At 36.3% G+C, this 21,376-nt stretch overlaps 1 protein-coding gene across 1 annotated transcript; it reads left to right on the forward strand.

Moving 5' to 3' along the window:
* The first annotated feature begins 13,307 nt into the window (after positions 1–13,307).
* On the forward strand, positions 13,308–21,036 carry LOC127809594 (uncharacterized). The gene is made up of 6 exons (XM_052348505.1): positions 13,308–13,757; positions 17,485–17,866; positions 18,051–18,247; positions 19,176–19,320; positions 19,971–20,124; positions 20,917–21,036. Exons 1-6 carry the CDS (start codon positions 13,702–13,704, stop codon positions 20,940–20,942), a joined length of 960 nt encoding a protein of 319 aa, XP_052204465.1. The 5' UTR covers positions 13,308–13,701; the 3' UTR covers positions 20,943–21,036.
* Positions 21,037–21,376: the final 340 nt, after the last annotated feature.

Below are 21,376 nucleotides of genomic sequence, written 5' to 3' on the forward strand. Positions count from 1 at the left end.
TCTTTGGAAGATACCTTGCACCAGTTCATCCAAAGTCAAACAGGTATCAATAATCAGGTTGCTTAGCTTGTCAAAAATCAAGACCAAACAAACAGAGCCATAGAAGACATTAGGAGCCAGTTGACCAAGATAACACAAACATTGAGTGTGAGAGAACCCGGGAGGTTTCCATCCCAAACTAATCCTAACCCAATTAGGCAAACCAACCAGGTAGAAGCTTCAAATAATGAAACCAACACTCATGAACAAGTGCAAGCAGTGATTGCCCTAAGAAGTGAAAGAATAATTGAGAAACCAACTGATCCTAGGATAAACCAACATGTTGATGAAGAAAAAGAACCAAAAGATCATGAATCCATCGTGGAAAAAAATGAAAAAAATCAGAAAAATGAAAAAAATTAGAAAAATGAAAAACAAAAAGAAGATGAGAAAGAAATTCAATACAGGCCCAAACCACCTTTTCCACAAAGGTTGAATCATTTGAAAAAAGAGCAACAAAATGCAGATATATATGAAGTGTTTAAGCAAGTGAGAATCAACATCCCACTGTTGGATGCAATCAAACAAACACCTTCATATGCAAAGTTTTTGAAAGATCTGTGCACTGTCAAAAGGAAAACAAATGTGCATGAAAAGGCATTCTTGACTGAACAAGTCAGCGCCATTCTCCAATTGAAAACTCCTCCCAAATACAAAGATCCAAGCTGTCCAACCATTACATGCATCATAGGAAGTCAAAAGGTTGATCGGGCACTCTTGGATTTAGGAGCTAGTGTCAATTTGTTGCCATACAGTGTGTATCAACAGTTGGGATTAGGTGAGCTTAAACCCACTAGAGTGACCCTTCAGCTGGCTGATCGATTAGTCAAAGTTCCACGAGGAATTGTGGAGGATGTTCTGGTACAAATCGATAAGTTCTACTTTCCAGTGGACTTCATCGTTTTGGACACCCAGCCGCATCAGGGGCCTCAACCTCCTGTGCCAGTCATCTTAGGTCGACCATTCCTTGCCACATCAAATGCCATCATTAACTGTAGGAATGGTGTGTTAAAGCTATCTTTTGGGAACATGACTGTAGAAATGAATATCTTCAGGCTAGCCAAACATCGGGACATTGAGAGTGAAGTGGAGGAGGTAGACTTGATCCAAACACTGACCAATGACTGTTTTGAAGAGTTCATGAGAAGACCCAAAGAAGGAAATCAAGATCTCGAAGAAATAAAAGAAGTGGAAGTCATAAGCAAAGAAAGTGAGAAGCCTACATGGATGCCTGGTTTAGAGCCATTAAGGAACTTGGACAGTAAGCTCATGGCTCCTGATAGCCATCAGTCCACGCCTGAGAGAAAGCCATTGCCCAGTGATTTGAAGTATGTCTTTCTAGGAGAAGGGGAAGCATTCCCAGTGGTGATCTCTTCAAGTTTGACACCTCAGCAAGAGCAACAACTGATAGAAGTTCTAAAAGCACACAAGAAGTCATTAGGATGGACCATTTCAGATTTGCAAGGTATTAGCCCTTTGATCTGTACTCATAAAATATTCTTAGAAGAAGGAGCAAAACCAGTTAGGCAAATGCAAAGAAGATTAAATCCCAACATGAAAGAAGTTGTCAGAAAAGAAGTGCTTAAGCTATTGGATGCTGAAATAAGTTACTCAATCTCTGATTCTAAGTGGGTAAGTCCAACACAGGTAGTACCCAAAAAGTCTGGAGTCACTGTTGTAAAAAATGAGAACAATGAACTGATTCCCACGCACATCCAGACAGGATGGCGTATGTGCATTGATTATAGAAAGCTCAATTCTGTGACAAGGAAAGATCATTTTCCTTTGCCTTTCTTGGATCAAGTTCTGGAGAGAATAGCAGGCCAAGCCTACTATTGTTTCTTAGATGGCTACTCAGGGTACAATCAGATAGAAATTGCACTAGAAAATCAAGAGAAGACAACTTTCACATGTTCATTTGGGACATTTGCATACAGGCGCATGCCATTTGGGTTATGCAATGCTCCAGCCACCTTTCAAAGGTGTATGATGAGCATTTTCAGTGAAATGGTTGAGCAGATTGTTGAAGTATTTATGGATGACTTTTCTGTTTATGGAAGTAACTTTGAGGCCTGTTTGGAGAATCTGAAAAAGGTTTTAGCAAGATGTGAGGAAACAAATCTGATACTCAATTGGGAAAAATGTCACTTCATGGTGAAACAGGGCATAGTCTTGGGGCACATCGTTTCATCTAGGGGGATGGAGGTGACAGGTCAAAAATTGAAACAATTCAAAAACTCCCCATCCCTAGGAATGTGAAAGACATCAAAAGTTTTTTGGGACATGCAGGGTTTTATAGGAGATTCATTGCTTCCTTTAGCACCATAACAAGACCCTTGTGCCATTTGTTGTCTCAAGATGTTCCGTTTGAATGGAGTCCTGCCTGTCAAAATGCTTTTGATAAATTGAAAGATGCACTCATTTCAGCACCTATCATTCAGTCCCCTGATTGGTCCCTCCCATTTGAACTTATGTGCGATGCTAGTGATTACGCGGTAGGAGCTGTGTTAGGGCAGAGGAAGGATAAGAAACCTCATGTGATATATTATGCTAGCAAAACTCTTAATGAGACACAAAAGAATTACACCACTACAGAGAAAGAATTACTAGCAGTTGTCTTTGCCCTGGACAAGTTTCGATCTTACCTCGTAGGGTCACTAGTGATCATTTTTACTGATCACACTGCTCTGAAGTATTTGTTCACAAAGCAAGATGCAAAACCCCGTCTGCTCCGATGGATCTTACTCCTGCAAGAGTTCAACATTGAAATCAGAGACAAGAAGGGAGTAGAAAATGTGATGGCTGACCATTTGTCAAGGATTCCAAGTCAAGATCTCACACAATTTGATGAACCAATTCATGACAATTTCCCTGATGAGCAACTGTTTAAAGTGAATGTTATTCGTGCATCATCTGTTGTCCCTTGGTATGCCGACATTGCGAACTACCTGGTAACTGGTCTGATCCCAGACCATTGGAGTAAGCAAGATAGGCATAAATTCTTTAGAAAAGTCAGAACCTTCTTTTGGGATGAGCCCTACCTCTTCAAGTATTGTCCTGACCAAATCATCCGTAGATGCATACCCGATCATGAGCAACAAAGTGTCATCAATTTCAGTCATACTCTTGCATGTGGAGGCCATTTTTCTGTCAAGAAAACAGTTGCAAAAATTTTTCAGAGTGGATTTTATTGGCCGACACTGTTCAAGGATGTGTACAAGTTCTGTTCAAATTGCGATCGATGTCAAAGGTTAGAAAGTCTGTCAAGGAGAAACATGATGCCATTACATCCGATCCAAGTGTTAGAAGTTTTTGACTGTTGGGGTATAGATTTTATGGGCCCATTTGTCAATTCATTTGGTCATGAATATATCTTACTTGCTGTTGACTATGTGTCCAAATGGGTAGAAGCAATCCCGGCCAGAACAAATGACCATAGGACTGTCGTGAAATTTTTGAAAGAAAACATATTCAGTCGATTTGGGATGCCACGAGCAATCATCAGTGATGGGGGTTTCCATTTTTGTAATAAAGTTGTGGCAGGATTAATGAAGAAATATGGTGTACTGCATAAGGTTGCAACACCATACCATCCCCAAACCAATGGTCAAGCAGAGCTAGCCAATAGGGAGATTAAGCGCATATTGGAAAAGACTGTTGCTGCTAATCGTAAGGATTGGTCCTTAAGACTAGTAGACGCTCTTTGGGCGTATAGGACAGCTTACAAAACAATTTTAGGAATGTCTCCCTATAGGCTAGTATACGGTAAATCTTGTCATCTACCGGTGGAAATTGAGCATAAAGCATATTGGGCAATTCATAAGATCAACAAGAGTCTAACTGAAGTAGGCTTATCCAGGAAGCTCCAATTGAATGAACTTGAGGAAATTCGGAATGAAGCATTTGAAAATGCACGATTGGCCAAGGTTCGCATGAAAGAGTTACATGATCGGCACATCATTCGAAAAAGCTTTCAGGTAGGGCAACGGGTACTCTTGTATGATTCTCGATTGCATCTATTCCCAGGAAAATTGAAGTCTCGATGGGTCGGCCCCTTTGTAATCAAGTCCATCTCAGGATATGGGGCATTTGAGATAGAAAATCCGGAGTCAGGACAGCTTCTAACAGTCAATGGTCATAGGTTGAAACCATACCAAGGTAGTGTTGAGGAGAATGAAGGAGTTGTGGATTTGGATGATCCATCATCATCTGATGAGTAGGGAAAGTTTCCTATCGTCTAGGAATCTGACGTTAAAAGACCACCTTTCCATTTAGGTTAAATGGATGTTTATAGATCTGAAAAATAAATAAATAAATAAATAATTAAATAAAAAAAGAGAAAAAAATAAAATAAAATAAAAATAAAATAAAATAATAAAGAATTATATATATAAGTTGTTCATTTTCTGCATTACTTAATTAATTTTGATTCAAATAGTGTTTCTCTGTGTGCAGTCTAAATAAATTTTTTTTGCATACGAGTTCATGCATTGAAGACCACCAGGTATGCTTATCTTCTATCCTTTTATTGTCGATTGAGGACAATGCGCAATTTAAGTTGGGGGGTAAGGTGTACTTGATTTTATTGGTGTTTGAAACTGATCCATTGTGCAAATAATTTTGTTAGACTCGATAATATTGTCTTGGTGGTATGTATGATTTTATTGGGCCCATAAAACAAAACATTTATTAAAAAAAAATCAAAAAAAAATAATTAATAATAATAATAATAATAAGAATAAAAAAATTAAAAAAAAATAAAATAATAATAAAAAAAATTTGAATTGAGAGAGACAGAATTGACGCTGGTGGTAGCTATCTTTTCTTGGGCAGTGCAATCACACTGCCCTATAAAGGATAAGGCACACTGTTAAATGTTGAAAAATGAGGCACCAAGCGTTGAAAAAGAGACGCCAAGCATGACCCTGTAATTATGGCATGCCTCGAGCCGAGTGTAAAATAGTGATGGTCATTGCTCTATAAGAGACTCCATATCTGTATAAGGCAAGCCACCCTTCTTGAGCTCAGTCTTCTCTCCTTTGTGTTACTCTCCGATCAGGTACTCTCATCCCTTTTGTAAAGTTTATAGTTCTTTACTTTCTTCTTAGTATAGTTAAAAAAAAAAAAAAATGGATCTTTATCTCTCAAAAATTCACAAGTACTATCCATCTCTCCCGCAGAATGATTTGAAAAAAATTTATGTTGCTAGGTGTGAAAGACTTAGGTTGTTAATGCTTAATAACATCCCTGAAGATATTCGTTGGCTGATCGAAGCAAAAGTTCGATTAGCTGGTGAAACTTCACCTAGTTTTAAGCATTTTCCAAGCTTAGGGAAGAGTAGTTTTGCAAAGAAAAGAAGAGCGAAAAGAGTGAATGGTTGTTACAAATGTGCTCGATGGACCTGTAACACACGATGCAAATCTGTGGGGTTTACGTCCATAAATCGAGAAGATAAAATTAGTTTTATAAAGGATGGACTGAGTAAGGAGTCTCTGGATGATATCCGATTGACTCTTGAGACGCATCCATGTGGAATAGTGCAAAGAGAACTTCTTGCTTTATGGACCCAGTTCAGAAGTGACCACCAACGCTATAGTCTTGGGAATCTGACTAAAAACGACCCTGTTTGCCAATCTATAAGAAAATTAGATGGGAAGCTTATCCCCACTTCATAGAAAGTGTTTAAGCCGTTTCTGGACGTAAAACCAGAGGAAGATGTGAGCCACAATCACAACTACTTATACATACGCATGATTTTTGTTTGTATTTATTTCTTGTTGAATTGTTGTATAGCTACTTTTGATCGCCAAACTTCTTTTCAGGACATACAAAAGGAACAAACATGGAAGGCCAGTTAGTTCGTCGAATCAATACCATATGTGTACTTTGTGGCTCTCAACTTGGGAGCGATATTTGTTACGCACTTGCAGCGAGCGAACTTGGTAAAAAATTAGGAGAGAAAAAAATTAATTTGGTATATGGAGGGGGAAGTCGTGGATTGAATGGTTATGTTTCACAAGCTGTACATCTTGGAAATTCATCTGTGGTAGGTATAATGTCAATCCCTTTAGCTGAACCACATATTTCCGGGATTACACGCGGTCAACTTATAGAAACGACTTCTATGTCTGAGCGCATGGCTTGTAAGATTTATCAGTCAGATGCCTTCATTGCTTACCAGGAGGTTTTGGAACACTTGAAGAAATCTTTTGTATAATCTCCTGGGCCAAGAGTAATCTCCATACCAAACCTATTGGACTTTTAAATGTTAACCATTTTTTCGATGGGTTACTCTCTTTTCTTGATCAGGCTGTGGACCAACAGTTCATTTCTCGTTCAGCAAGAAAGATTCTCATTTCTGCATCCACCATTGATAAGCTGCTAGAGAAATTACATGCTTATGTTCCACAGTACGATCCTCATGAGCCTCGGATAGACTGGTCTAAGGCAATTAGTAATAAGCGCCAAAAGGGTCCGATTAATTTAGATTTATCACTGTGAGAAATGCTCTTTATTAAGATGGCTGAGTAAGGAGTACTTTTTGTACTCTTGAGACGCATCTAGTTATTGTACAACTTGCAGAATTTTTCTTGGTTGTGTTCTTTAAAAAAAAAAAAACAAAAAAAAAAACAAAACAAAACTGTGGAATGTTGTTAGCAAAGTCTTTGATAAGATGGCTGAGTAATGAGTACTTTTTGTACTCTTGAGACGTATTTTGCTTATCTTATGACTTGCATAAAATTTTTATTTTGGTGTGAAAATATAAATATATATATATATGGTATGCTCATTTGTTGTTTAAGTTTTAGCAGTTCACAGCAAATCTATGGACTTGTGGAGTTACAGGTATTCCTAACAACCCTGATTTATTACTGCAATTCAAGTTGGGGGGTGTAAGATCTAGTCATGAATCATCTGGTTTATATTTAACTGTGAGTTTGTAATTACTAGTTTGTAGTCTTGTGGGAATTGATTATCTTTATCTGCTCTTATAAAAAAAAAAATTATTATGTGTTTTAAATAATGCTATTCCTAAAGCTTTAAAGTTATGCACTGATAGCCGGTTAAGTTTGCAATACGAAACATGAATGCATTGATTTCTCATTTGAAAACGTTTATGCATGAGAATAAGTAATTTACATTCATCAGGGATTCAAAATTTAGAAATTGGTTATCGGTCATAAAGTCAAAGGTAACAGTAATTAGCTGATTAGTACATTGTATGATCCCTCAACAGAAGTGGAGACTATTACCCAAGCAAGTGTTTGAGCCTAATAACCGTTAATTCTGAGTGAAATAACACTTACTCTAAATATGCTCTCTTGTTTATCTTATCTTTTCAATGGCTTCAAAATATCAATTCGCTTTGAATGTCTAGTATGATAGCGGATGAATTTGACTGGTTTCAAACTATGAATTAGATGACTGAGAAGCATGATAGGGGGATCAATTTCTTTCATTTTGAGCCTATTTTTTTCTTTAAATCAACCTCTTGTTAGCCCATTTGAGCCATTTGTAGTACAACTTCTTTCGTTACCCTTGTTTAACCCATAACCATATGAATTTTATCCAACCTGGTGTGATTTTGGGAATTAGTCTGTTTATCTATTTTCATATTTAAAAAGAAAAAGAAAAAAAAGAAGAAAAAAAAAAGTGAAAAAAGGGAGCAAATTCTCTTAGTTATTCAGCATAACTGTTTCAAAATAAATGCTAAAAAAAAAAAAAAAAAAATCCCGACACACCCTTTGCACACTTTACCTTTTCTTTGACAACCCGTATTAACCTTATAGCCCCATTACAACCCAGTCTGGTCCTTTTTTATGCTATAAATCATGTGATCTCAGAATTCGAGTTTGGAGTAGGGAATCATGTTTAAATTCAAAAGTTACTCGTCTAGAGCATTATTCCAATCATGAAGCTATGTCAATTTCCCTGTTCTTTCATGAAAATACGTTCCTTGTATTTGGGATGGCACCGAGTTTTGAACTTGTTCTGCATTTACTCTTATAACGGTGCACCCCCTTGTGTGTACACTTGAGGAATTTTTTTTATTGGAGAGAAAATCCATAGTAAGATTTGAAGTCAAAACTTCGAGAGAGTAAGTCTGTGTGTTGGTTATCCTAATTTCCATTCCTGAGATTGTATGACCTTTAACCAAAAATCTGATTTAGAATGCTAAATTATTTATTTAATTTTATGCATTTCGGTTTCGAATTTGAAATTTTTACATTCATACAGTTATTGTGAATAAAGTTTGGCAGGTGTATAATCTGATTGCTAAGGGACTAGCAATGTTTAAGTTGGGGGGTATGATTAGTGGTTAATTTTATAAAAATTTTGTTATAATTATACCCTTTTTTTGATCTTAAAAATAGTTTAAATTATATATTAATATATATTTTATGGTTATATGCAAGTTTAAATTGAAAAATGAATGAAATGAAATTTTAAAGTAAAATTTAATAATAATAATAATAATATATAAAATTATATATAATACATATACATCATTATATGCATGCATGTAATATATATATAATATAATATAATATATATATATATGTGCCATGTGTAATACATATATATAATATATAATTTATTAATAACATTAAATTATTTTTATTTTTTTTTAGGCATGAAGAATTCAAGCCCATGAAGACTTAAAGCCCATGAAGACTTAAAGTCCATGAAGAATTCAAGTCCATGAAGAAATCAAACCCATGGAAAAATCAAGCCCATGAAGAATTCAAGTCCATGAAGAAATCAAGCCCATGAAAAATTAAAATCCATGAAGAATTCAAGGCCATGAAGAATTAAGGCCCAATTTGAGCAACCCATGGAAGATATTATTTGGAGAAGGCCCAAGCATTATTTTTAATCCTAATGAAGATTAAAAACCAATTTATAGAAATCTATTTTTATTTTTTATGTGAGAGCTTTATTATGTTTGTTTGTTAGCTAAAATCCATTTAACTATTAGGTGGATATTATAGCTAAAATCCATTTAACTTTATGAATGCTTTATTAGGTATGTATTTTAGCTAAAATCCATTTAATATTAGGTGTGTATTATAACTAAAATCCATTTAACTTTAAGTGTGTGAGTGCCCATTAGATATAATTATGTCTAGTTGAATAATTGAAATTGTGTGGTTTGTATTGCATCTTGTGGCCTATAAATAGATCACTTGATTGCATTTGTAAGTATGATTATTATTCTTGAATCAAAATTTAGTTGTTTCCTTATAATTATCTCTTTGAGAATTGTTCTTGTTCTTTCCCCTTTTCTTTAGTATTCTCTCTTGTGATCTTACTTCCTTCCTTTCTTCTTTTAAATTCTTATGTCATTTATTATTACTTTATTATTCACCGCCTAAATGGCCGGTTAATTTGTGCCTTTAAATTTCTGCAATTTTAATTCTTGTCATTTAATTATTCACCGCCTAAATGGACGGTTAGTTTATGCCTTTAAATTTCTGCAATTTTAATCCTGTTATTTAAATATTTACCGCCTAAATGGCCGGTTAGTTTATGCCTTTAAAATTTCTTGTCATTTAAATTCTGTTATTTAAATTACGTCGTTTAAATTCATGTCAATTAACTTTTAAATGGAAATGAGTAGCTAAATCTAATCTTGGGTTAAGGCAAGGACAGTGTCCAACGCCAATGATTCCCAAAGAAAGCTGCGCTTTAAATAAGTAACATTAATTTAAATTTCAGTATGAGTGTATCTTAATTATTGAGAAATCACTAGGTTTGGATTGGAGCGTAAGCCTAACTTAGAGCTTTCATGCCATGTATGAGAGTTACTAGAACTGGAAACGCTATCATACCCAAACCCGGATGATTAATTTAGTTGTTTTGTGTATTAATTGCAATTGAATTTATGGTGGTTGCTTAAATTAGAATCCCGCATATCATGTATGGGGATTGCTTAACCTAGAACTATCATCATCTCTAATTGCATTTAATAACAAACCCTCATATCTGAAATTAAATTAATGTTGCTAATCTTTTATGCTAAAATTTGGGAATCAACGGGTTGGCACTGAAATTGTCTTAACTCAAGTACTATCCAATTTTATATTCTCACTTAAAGTATTTATTTCAATTACTGCCTTAATTTATTTCCTAGTATCTGTTGTTTAAAAAACCATAAAAAACCTTGTTGCCAATTTATCCAAATGCGTGTGTGCTTGTGTGACATTCTTTTTATTTTGCCATAAATAAATCTCTCAGTGGACGACCTGGACTCATTCAGAAAATATAAATTTAAATTTGGACTACAACTGCACTCGTACACTGACGAGTATAAACCTCTCACCTAAACAAAGAAAAAAATATAAAATTTTTATTGTGTTTTGTTTTGTGTTTTAATTGCAGGGTGGGAGTGCAGCCAATGAGCATACGAAAACTTCCTAGGGGGTCACCCATCCTTGAGCTTCCCCAACTCAAGCACGCTTAACCCGGGAGTTATTTGCCTATATTCAGCCCAAAAGGTATTCAACTGGTGTTGTTTCATTCCTTACTTATCTTCAATATATACTACCCATCTTTGGGCTCTTAGGGTATTACATTCTCCTCCCTTGAGCACATGACGTCATCGTCATGCGATCTTACAACTGGTCACAGCTCTCCCCCGTCCAGTGTTCTCGGTCCAGTACCCCCAACCTTGGGCTAATACACGGTCCTCAGTCTAGTACCCCCAGTATTTGGCTAGTACACGGTCCCAACACACGGCCCGGGTCGGCTCTGATACCACCTGTAACATCTTGCATCGAGCGATAAGAAGGACCGGAACAACTTACCTTGATGAGCCTACGCAAACTTCCCAGGGGGTCACCTATCCTTGAGCTTCCCCAGCTCAAGGACGCTTAACCTAGGAGTTATTTGCCTACATTCAGCCCAAAAGGTATCCAACTGGTGTTGTTTCATTCCTTATTTATCCTTGATATATACTATCCCTCTTTGGGCTCTTGGGGTATTACAGTGCTTGCATTTTTTAAAAGTAGGCTTGTATCGCAACTGCATCTCCCTCTCCAAATCTTAATGACCTAACTTTATCAATATAATTTCTATAGTCCTTTTTGACAAATGATAGATTCCCATATCTACTTGTTTCAACGACGATTGAGTTGTAACTTTTGTGCATTGGAATACCAACTATGTCATTTACTTTAAACTTTCGTTTCACCTATTTACTCAAGTGTCAATTACATCGAAACAACCTAAATTTTGAAGGACTTGTTTTGTGATTATGCTCCAGAATGACTTTGGTGATACGCCATGTTCCTGTCACATTTGTTGTAGTTGTCAACTTAGCTAAACACCCTATTTGAATAATTGCTTGAGGCTTCAAAGAACTGCTTATAACACTAGTTCTCCGACCTTCTCAACTATAAGCAAATGTCACATATTTTAACAACCTATCATCACCTTTTCTTGAACTTCTACTTCTGATAAGGAAACCCACACTATAAGCATACGTTTTGTAAAATTAAAATTTTTACTATGGTCCTTAAACATCATCCCAATCATAGGCACGATCTCACTACCCTTTGATGTGCATTCATCGTTCGCCCCTACTTTAATCTCATAGTTGAAAACTACTACATTCTCTTCGTTAGAATACGAAAATTGATTTAAGAAACAAATTCATCAATATATTAAATTTTAAATCAATAATTTAATCTGCCTAATTCAATAGCAAAATTGAAGGAAACAAATGTAGCAAAATGAACACTTTGGACTTATATAACCACAGTGATATGTAGAAAATGTTTGATTTCATTATTGAATAATGAACACTTGCTTAATGAAATCAGGGGTGCTTATATAGAAGAATATATTAACAATAGCGTTCTTATTTAATCAACTGCATAGATCATCTTGTCAACTGTTTAACAAGTAGCAAATTTGTTCTTAATTTCTCCAAATTATTTAAGGCAAAATAGGCAACATTTGAAAATAAAGGAGTTAAAGGAAGCAAGCTTACCTAGCTCCGACATTGTTGCCGACAACATGAGATTTCTTTTACTTTTTTGAGATCTAGATCTTCCACCCAAATATTGGCCATCCACCAAATGTAATCGCAATAAGAAACAATTAACAACAATGAAATACATATCAAGCAAAGAGGTGAAACAAATTCAAGACGAGAACAATCGAATAAGCTATACAAATCAAGGGATTATCACCGGCGGCAGTGGAAAGTTCCAAGAGAGGGAGATAGACGCTATTACTGGAGGGGACGCCAGAAGACCAACACCATTGTTGGTGAGGACTGATGACAACATGAGGAGATCCACGTCGGAGGTGTTGGGGATGCATGCCAGAGTTGTACTAGCCTCTAAGTGCATCCAATATGCAGCTTGAAAGTGTCAGAGATTGTCACTGACGACAATAGGAGATGAAGTTAGTAAGGGTTTTGATTTCTGGGATGGTGGGTTTGTGCTTCAAAGAGAGAAAGAGAGACATACATTAATGTATACCGTCTGATCATTGGTGCAATGGAAGATGAAGGCAGTGGGGGCGTCTGATCCTTTGGAAGGGTGGGTTTTTCCCGACGAGTAAGAGCGAGATAAAGAGAAAGAGAGTACATATGGGTGAGAATGAGAGGGATAGAGAGTACACAAGTGATCCGATTTTCAGGTAGAAAGCAACATGGGTCTCCTTCACGATTTCATGATATTTTCACACTCAAATGATCGTGTTTTCTCATGTGCATCAACTTGTAGGTGAATAAATGTGTACATGTAATAAAATTCTTTCTTAAATCATAAATCTCATATTTTATATAAATATATTTTATATTTATATTAATTTATAATATATGAATTGAGTAACACTATCCCAAACATCGTTGATTTTCATCTTCTATATTTACAAATTTTGTATGTACAGTTTATTATTTTAGAAAAAATTGAAATAATATTATTTAATATTTTGTTTTTTGGGGGGAGAGGGGGTGTGGTTGGAGTTTGGAATAGAAGTCGACACCGTCACACCGTGCAGATTCGCAGAAGCCGTTAAAACTGAGTGCAATTTTGTTCACCCCCTTTAACGGGGTGAACATCACTCTCACAAAACTGTAAAGATGAAAAAAATAATAAAACGACATTAAAATATTAATTGTCGTTCTGTTACTTTTTCACCCTCACAATGTTGTGAGGGTGATGTTCGCCCCGTTAAAGGGTGAACAAAATCGCACCCGTTAAAGCTACAGCGTCAAAGCCCGGAAGCTGAAAAGACAAAAGGTGCCTCCAGGGCAAATATTGCTATTACCAGGGACAGGTACAACTAAATCGCAACAAAACAATCACCGCTTCCGCCCGGCTTCCCCCCTCCTGGTTTGGTTGGTAATGGATCTGAGGCAGCCAAATCATACTCCCGTACCGTACTCACGGCAATTGTACTCTCTCTGACTCGTTTACTGTGTGAAAGATGGAAAGAAAACAAATTGGGCAATTTTACAAGAGAAATTAACCTTGGTTGATTGAGTTTGAGACCTGTAAGAAAAGTCAAGCTCTGCGGTTGGTCTCGTTGGCCCGCAAAGAATCCATCTCTCGGAACCCTTTTCAGGTTTCTTTATAGGGTTTTGAAGAGATTTCATTATACCCGCATCTAGTTTTCTTGAATTTTCCATTCCTACCGGCTCCGTCAATGGATGCTTCTTCCCGGGCTCAATCGTTCGGTCAAACTGAGATTAATTGGAACAAGTACGTATCTCTATCTATATGTGCTTTGCCCTCGGCTTTGTTGTTGAATTAATCCGTCATTAAATCTTTACTATTAGGGGGCAATTTATGAACTACGTTATTTGCGTTTATGCTAACTATATTCATTTCAATTTAGTGTTTCTTGCTTGTTCGTTGTTTGTGTAATAATGCCGTATATGGTGGTATGGGTTTTTTGTTTAGGCAATTTGATTATCGAAAGAAAAGGGGAACTCAGTGATTCCATATGTTTAGAGATTTCATTTTTCTCCTCTCCTGTACTCGAATGGAATTCAGCTTTTAGTCGGAATGTCTTCTTCAGATGCTACCCTTTTGTATGCCAAATGTTCTTCTTCTTTCATTTTCCTTTATTGTCATTGGTTGGATAAAGAAGTTACAAGAACATGAAATAGGATGATAACGGTGGTGTTGAGTTAGGTCATATTTGAGTGCTGCTGTTGGGTTGAACGGCTCAGTAGTGTTTTACCTTTTGGGGAGGATGTGGACTATTACCATGATTGCATAGCTTCTGAACTTATCCTGGCAGGACTGTCTATGGTAATCTTTTTCCTTCCATTCTCTTTTCATCTTTTCTTTTAGAAGTGATGTATTTCAGGCATTTTTTTTTTTTTTTTTGGGGGGGGGGTGCACAACCTTCAACCTTGAATAGCAATAAATTCAAATATCTGTATTATCTCTGAACAGCCTTTTTTATCCCCAAAAGTTGAGATAAAGATATGACTCATTAAATCTTACCAGGAAGGCTAACTTCTTTTTTCTTCAGATAGATGGATAAAACTTATAGCTAAAAAGGCCAAAAAAGGGGACACAACCTTGACATGCATGGTAATAAATTTGAAAATCTGTTACATATAGGATGTCAAATTTGCCAAATTCAAGATAAATGAACAAAGAAAAGAGGCACTAAACACAAGGGGCACGTGGTCTATGCTTTTTAAGTGTGATTAATAGGGCAGCCTATAAACCAAAAGATCTCTGACTGATGGAGGCATAACCACACAATGCCAAAGACCACAAGATTACACTTCTAAGTTCTCTCTCCTTTGAGGAATGGAGTAACTGATTAGTCATGCTTTCTCCACTGGCCTTGCACATGCAACAACAATTAACAAAAAATAAATAAATATTGATCGTTAGAAACTGTCTCAAGGCCCCCGTCAAAATGCCACCTTTGACAAGGCCTTCAAGTGACTAAAATGTCTGGCATACTAACTAAATTATTCTAAAACAAGATACTTAGAAAGAATATCCTTACAACTATAGATGACAGGATAGGAAGATAGTTACACTTGTAAATTTTTACCAATACCAAACACCTTTCCCCACAGTCTGGAGCGGGCTGTCCTCAAGTTTTTGGTGCCAGTTGAATTTAAAAGATTTATAAAATAGCTATTATCATTTCAATATCGCTGTCTGCTTTCAATTATATGACTGAATTAAGTTCATTTTATATTTTAACTAGGTTTGGATTTAATTGTATTTATTTGAGCTACAAGTGTTCAAGTAATTCAAATAGTGAGCAATGTTGGAGGAAATAATACTAAAATCAAACTTGGGGTTGCATATTGGAGTGGATTTTGGGGCAAAAGAAGAAATAAAGAAAAATATGTAATGATGAAATAATGATTTGATGATGGGAGACAGTCAATCATTGGGGTATTATGATGTTGGAGGAGACAAGAAAAAGAATATAGAAGTGAAAGTATGATGTCCTTGTTGGTTTCATTTGAAGAATGCAAATGATATGGAAATTTGAGGAATTTGGATTCTGGGGCTCGGCCTCTCAAGTGGCTGTTCAAGCTGCCAAGGCTAGACGATTGGATGGCCAAAAGGCAGTAAGATTCTGCCAGATTTTGGCTCAAGCGGGAACATCTCCAGGTCAAGTGACAGGTAGATGTGCTAACATGTTTGGACTTCCCAATCATGTCTACATTGAATTGCTTGTTTCCCTTAACTTCCAAGTCTATGAGCAGAGGTCCAAGGCTTGCTCAGAACAGATTAGTGAAAAATCTGAAAGATATGAAAGAGCATTTTAGGTTGTTCTGTTATTCATGCCATGCTTTTGATAAGAGAGACTTGGGATGATTGTGTTTGAAGATTAGTTTTTGATATTTGTTCTTCTACATTGAATAGAATATTTTCGTGATCTTGATTTAATTTTGGGAGAATTTCAAAGGTATTGTGAATCTTAGTACTCGAGCATTCATGAAGAACAATATCATGGTGATTCGGTGTTCTTAAGAACTTGGTTGGTACTAGAAGGAACATATCCCAAGTTTGTGGATGTAGCACATAAGGCAAAAGGGGGGAACTCAGTTTGCTTTGCATTTACAAATTCTCTTTTGCACTCTGTTTTCTGCAGAAAATTGCTTGATTTTGTCTTTTGGTTTCCGTTTTAGGTTTACTGCATAAAATCAAGTTCCCTTTGGTACTTGTGGTGTTGATTTATTTAATCTAATATTGCTAACTCCATTTTGGTGATCTAATATACTAATAATGCATTAATTTGCCAATTTTATCTTGTAGTCTAATAATTGGCCAGGATAACTAATGAACTTATTACTTTTTGTGTATCTTACTGGGGATTCAAAAGGTCACAAAACCAATAAAAGAGAGTTTTGCTCCTATAGTTGGTAAGTGGTCTGCTCTCTTTCATTATTAATAAGAAGAGAAAATAACATACAAGGGGTTGATGCCGTCATTGCTAACTGTGGCTATCTGAAAGTTTTATCACAAATATCATTGTCTATGGGGACAATATTGATTGTTCGATGTGGGTTCTTATTTATTGAATTTTGTGGAGCCTAGGAGAATGCTAATGAAATGGGAGGGCTTTGAACCTTTACCTATACAATTTGATCGCTCAATGTGAAGCTTCTCAAAAAAAATTGTTGACCCCAGGCAGCCACAATTTGATTTTTCATCTGAAAAAAAAAACTATTTATATCTTGCCAATACAAAGTGTCTTATAATTTCAATAACATGGTAATAATTTTCATGATATTGCATGCATGTATATAAACATACTTGATTAAGATCTTTCTAGTGAAAGTTAAATATTTTGCAAATACCTCTAGCAGACATGTAAAGGCTAGAGAAGTTGCAATGGAGGTTACGTAATTTTCATCTTTGGTGAGATATTAGACTTTGAGAGTTGAATGAGGACATATATGTTAATTGGCATTCCTCCAACAATGCAGCAAATTGATAATGCACATTGTCAATTCTGTCAAGGGCCTGATTTGGTATATTCAGGCTTAGAGAAGAGTTTAGGAGGAGAGAAGATATGAGAGAGAGAGAGAGAGAATATTCATTCATCACATGCCTCAATCTGTGGCTGTGGCCATATATATATAGCTCACGGCTAGGAATAACTAACTGGGAATGAGCACCAGGTGTAGCATGGCTGCTCATAACCGAGTCATGACAACCCTCATAGCATAAAGAAGAAAATTTTATTGACTATCCTACCCTTAGGAATGAGACGCACATTAAAACTGTTTTATGTTGTAACCTTGAGGAATGTCAGCAATTTAGAAGATGCCCAGTACTAAATGCAGCATGAATATTTCTAGTACTCTGCCACTGGATCTCTGTCATGCCTGTTTCTTTCTGTTACTGCTGCTGCTGATCTTTTTGCTGTTGCATTGTTGTATTTGGTATATGGCATGTACCTAAGTTCATTAATCTCTCGACACTCATCCTGCAGGCTTGATAAGACCAAGTTTTATGTCGTAGGGGCTGGAATATTTACTGGGCTTACAGTAGCACTATATCCTGTGTCTCTTGTAAAGACCAGGCTGCAAGTTGCTTCAAAAGATGCTGTTGACAGGAATGCATTTTCTGTTATAAGAGGCATATTAAGAACAGACGGAATTCCTGGGTTATACAGAGGTTTTGGTACAGTTATCACTGGTGCAGTTCCTGCCAGGATTATATTTCTTACTGCTTTGGAGACCACAAAAGTGGCTGCTCTAAAGTTAGTTGAACCACTCAAGTTATCAGAACCTACAGAGGCAGCAATAGCAAATGGCATTGCTGGCATGGCGGCATCTCTTTGTTCTCAGGCTGTGTTTGTTCCAATTGATGTGGTATGTTAAAAATGTTAATCTTTTCCTTGAAATGGTTATTCTTTTTTCTGGATTTTGAGTCATTGGGCACTTTTTATTTAGGTTTTGGTGTATTATTCTTTATGATTGAGAACACATGCAGAGATCTATTTTAAGGTTCCATAACCTCTGTGGTAATCTGTTAATAAACCTCTGTGGTAATCAGGTTAGCCAAAGATTGATGGTGCAAGGATACTCAGGTCATGCGACCTACAATGGTGGACTGGATGTTGTTCGAAAGGTCTTGAAGTTGGATGGCGTTCAAGGACTCTATAGGGGATTTGGTTTGTCAGTCATGACTTATTCCCCATCTAGTGCTGTATGGTGGGCAAGTTATGGTTCAAGCCAACGCCTAATCTGGAGGTGATGCATGGTTTTCTAATTCCAATCCTCTGTGTTGTAGGTGCTTGTTTATGATAGAACTCTGGTAAAAAAAGTGATGGCTCCTTATCTAGTTCACTAACCCTATGGTTATGTTGTTCTTGAGATACCTTTAATATGGTGGCTACAATTTAAGACTTCTATATGTTTTTTTCTATCAATAGACAGAATAAAGTTTTTTTTTTTTTCACAAAAAAGATGCCAAAAAGGGGGGGAAAAAAGGAGCTTCACCTCTGTGCACATATGGAAGAAATTAGTCCTCTCCACCAAGATAAAGTTTTGTGTTAAATTATTGGAGCAAAAGAAATACGAAAATGCCTTGACAACCAAAATGGGGGACATGGAACAAAATATATTTTTCTCAATGAACTGGCAGCTTGTCTCCTAAAATATCTTCCTGTTCTGCTCCATCCAAATGCACCTGGCATGCCCTCATCAGCCAAGATCACCTTGAGATTTTGCACATCTTCCATTCCAAGATTCATAAAAGAAATAGTTAGGCACAGCAACACCTATTGTATGCCAAAAGCAGAAATAACACCATTCTATAATTTCATGACATGTCACTGTAAAGATCATTTGTAGGTTTTTCAGCCCTTCCTTACATGCAGTACCAATTAGAGGTAGCAAACATAGTGTACAAGTAGAACAGTTTCAACTTTCAACTGCCTTTAATGACATAATTCCTGGAAACTGCTACTAATGATGAGAAGATTTCTCACTTTCCTCATATTTGCTCTCTGCGAAGGCCGGAGTGGAATAGTCTAATCGATAGGTTGGTCTATTGTTATGAGGAATTGGAATGAATTTAGGAGCATTAATTGTTTCCCTTATCGTTCTTTTTTCGTCTAATTGTACATATGTTTGATCTCTTAATTAAAATATTTTCATGTGATTTTCCATTAGACAGGCTCTTAAGTCAGGAGTCTGAGCCTGAGAAATATTCTCCTAGTCAATCAACAATAGTGTGTGTTCAAGCTGCGGGAGGGATATTGGCTGCTGCTGCAGCATCCTGTATCACAACACCACTGGACACTATAAAGACTCGCTTGCAGGTGCAGATAACTAACTTCCAACTTCATTTATTTTCTTAGTTGCTCTTTAATGTGGATGATGGAAATCGATTTGTTTGGTCAGTGAACTCATCATTTTCATATGCATCTATGGGTTGAAGTAGCATTTTAGTGAAAACTAGAGCTATCTGCAGAACACTGTAGAATATAAGTGTATATATATTTGATAAATCATAAGAATAATATACATTCAGTATCTTCACAAATAACTGACATGTCCATTTGCCAAAGTTTTATAGTGTGACTTGTTTGCTTAATCCCTCTTTAATTTTCACAAGTTTGACTCTCTCCTTTATATTAAAAATAGGCACAAAAGTGCTCCTTCAATTATCTGATATCCTTTTTGATTTAATTATCACATAAATAATTTGTTAACCTAAAAATGCCCTTTTCTCCTCTACATTTAGCAGTTAAAAAAATAGACATAAGAAAAGAAGTAGCAACCTCATGGTAACTGTTAGTGGAGGGGTAGGGTAAATCGAACTCGACTCAAAATAGGAGTTTGGGCACAATTTACTACCAGCTAACCCTCCTCATTTTCTACTGATTGTATAGCTTTCTGCTTGCATTATTATTTTGCAGTAACCAAACTTTATATATGGTTTGTCGTTGAACTAGTTTTTTCAATACAGGTTATGGGACATGAAAAGAGACATACTATAAGACAAGTTGTTAAAACATTGGTTGTGGATGATGGATGGATAGGATTATACAGAGGGCTGGGTCCAAGGTTTTTCAGCATGTCAGCTTGGGGAACGACAATGATACTTGCCTATGAATATCTAAGTGAGAACTCTTCTTCTCAACTGTTGCTTCTATAGTATCACATCTTTGTTGTTGTTGTTGCTATTATTCAGAATGATGAGATTAAAGAATGGTCTGTGGATTTGATCATTGTCAATTTTTAGATTGGAAAGTTTGAGCCTTGTAGTTACTCTTCCAGAGTGGCATATTTTAATCTTACTTCATCTTCTTTATTTATTTATTTCTTTTTAAATCCCACTTCATTTTCTTTTTCTTGGTTTAAAAATCTGTCAGCTCCTGTTCGCATACCCAGGATGTGGTTTTTGGCCTCTTCATTTCTTTTTCTTGGTTTAAAGGCCCATCACTTCCAGTTTGCGTGCCTAGTTGTAGATTAACAGATCCATGGTGTCTCTCAATCTGTATTGAAAAAACTGGTGCTATTTTTTCCATGGTGTCTGTTAATCTGTATTGAAAAAGCTAGTGCTATTTTTGCCTTAATGCGTTGCCTTCTTACATAATTTGTTATTTTCTATGTGATTTTCTGCTTATTTAGTCCATTTATAAGGACTTTTTTCTTATCCACACTTCTGTTTCGTGCTGTTTCGTGCTAGTGAAACAGTGAGAAATGTGTAATACCATACCTAGTTCTACAATTTTTGGTGTTTGGCTTCTCTCTATTTCCATGTCCATCCTCCAACCGTACCAAAGCAGTACAGATCTCGGGGCTGGCTATGCATCTCTCCAATTTATACATATAGTTTGTTAAGACACCCATTTTCTCTACTTATAAATGAAAATTGTTTGATTGTTGCATATTTTTTTCTGGTTGTACAGAACGCTTGTGCGTGAAGGATGAATAGATTCATCTGCTAGTCCCTCGGCATCACTGTTTTGTACCCATGAACGACAGAGACTTCAGTTTGCAGCTAATTAGGATTCCATCTGTTAAAGAAAGACAGCTTTCCTTCTCTGCTTAACAGGAATTATGACTCGGCATCCACACAGATAAAATGTTGACAAGTTCACTCTCTGTTTATTGACCAGGGGAAATCATACTCATGGCTATTAAAAACTCAATTGCTTGCTGATTCATGGGAGGCCCCATAAGTTTGATCTATAATTCTTTTCAGCTCAATTCTTGTCACATTCTTGGACCATATTTGAGTCAACTTGAAAATGGACTGAATGTATCCTTAAAACTAGAGGGGAATTTGTTCTGTAGTAGTGTTGTTTAGTCTATACTTTGCCTTTTTTCCCTTGATTTTGACATTGGAATAATCAGTGTGTATGGATA

The sequence above is a fragment of the Diospyros lotus genome, chromosome 9 (genome assembly GCF_014633365.1).
Source record: "Diospyros lotus cultivar Yz01 chromosome 9, ASM1463336v1, whole genome shotgun sequence".
NCBI classification, from domain to species: domain Eukaryota; kingdom Viridiplantae; phylum Streptophyta; class Magnoliopsida; order Ericales; family Ebenaceae; genus Diospyros; species Diospyros lotus.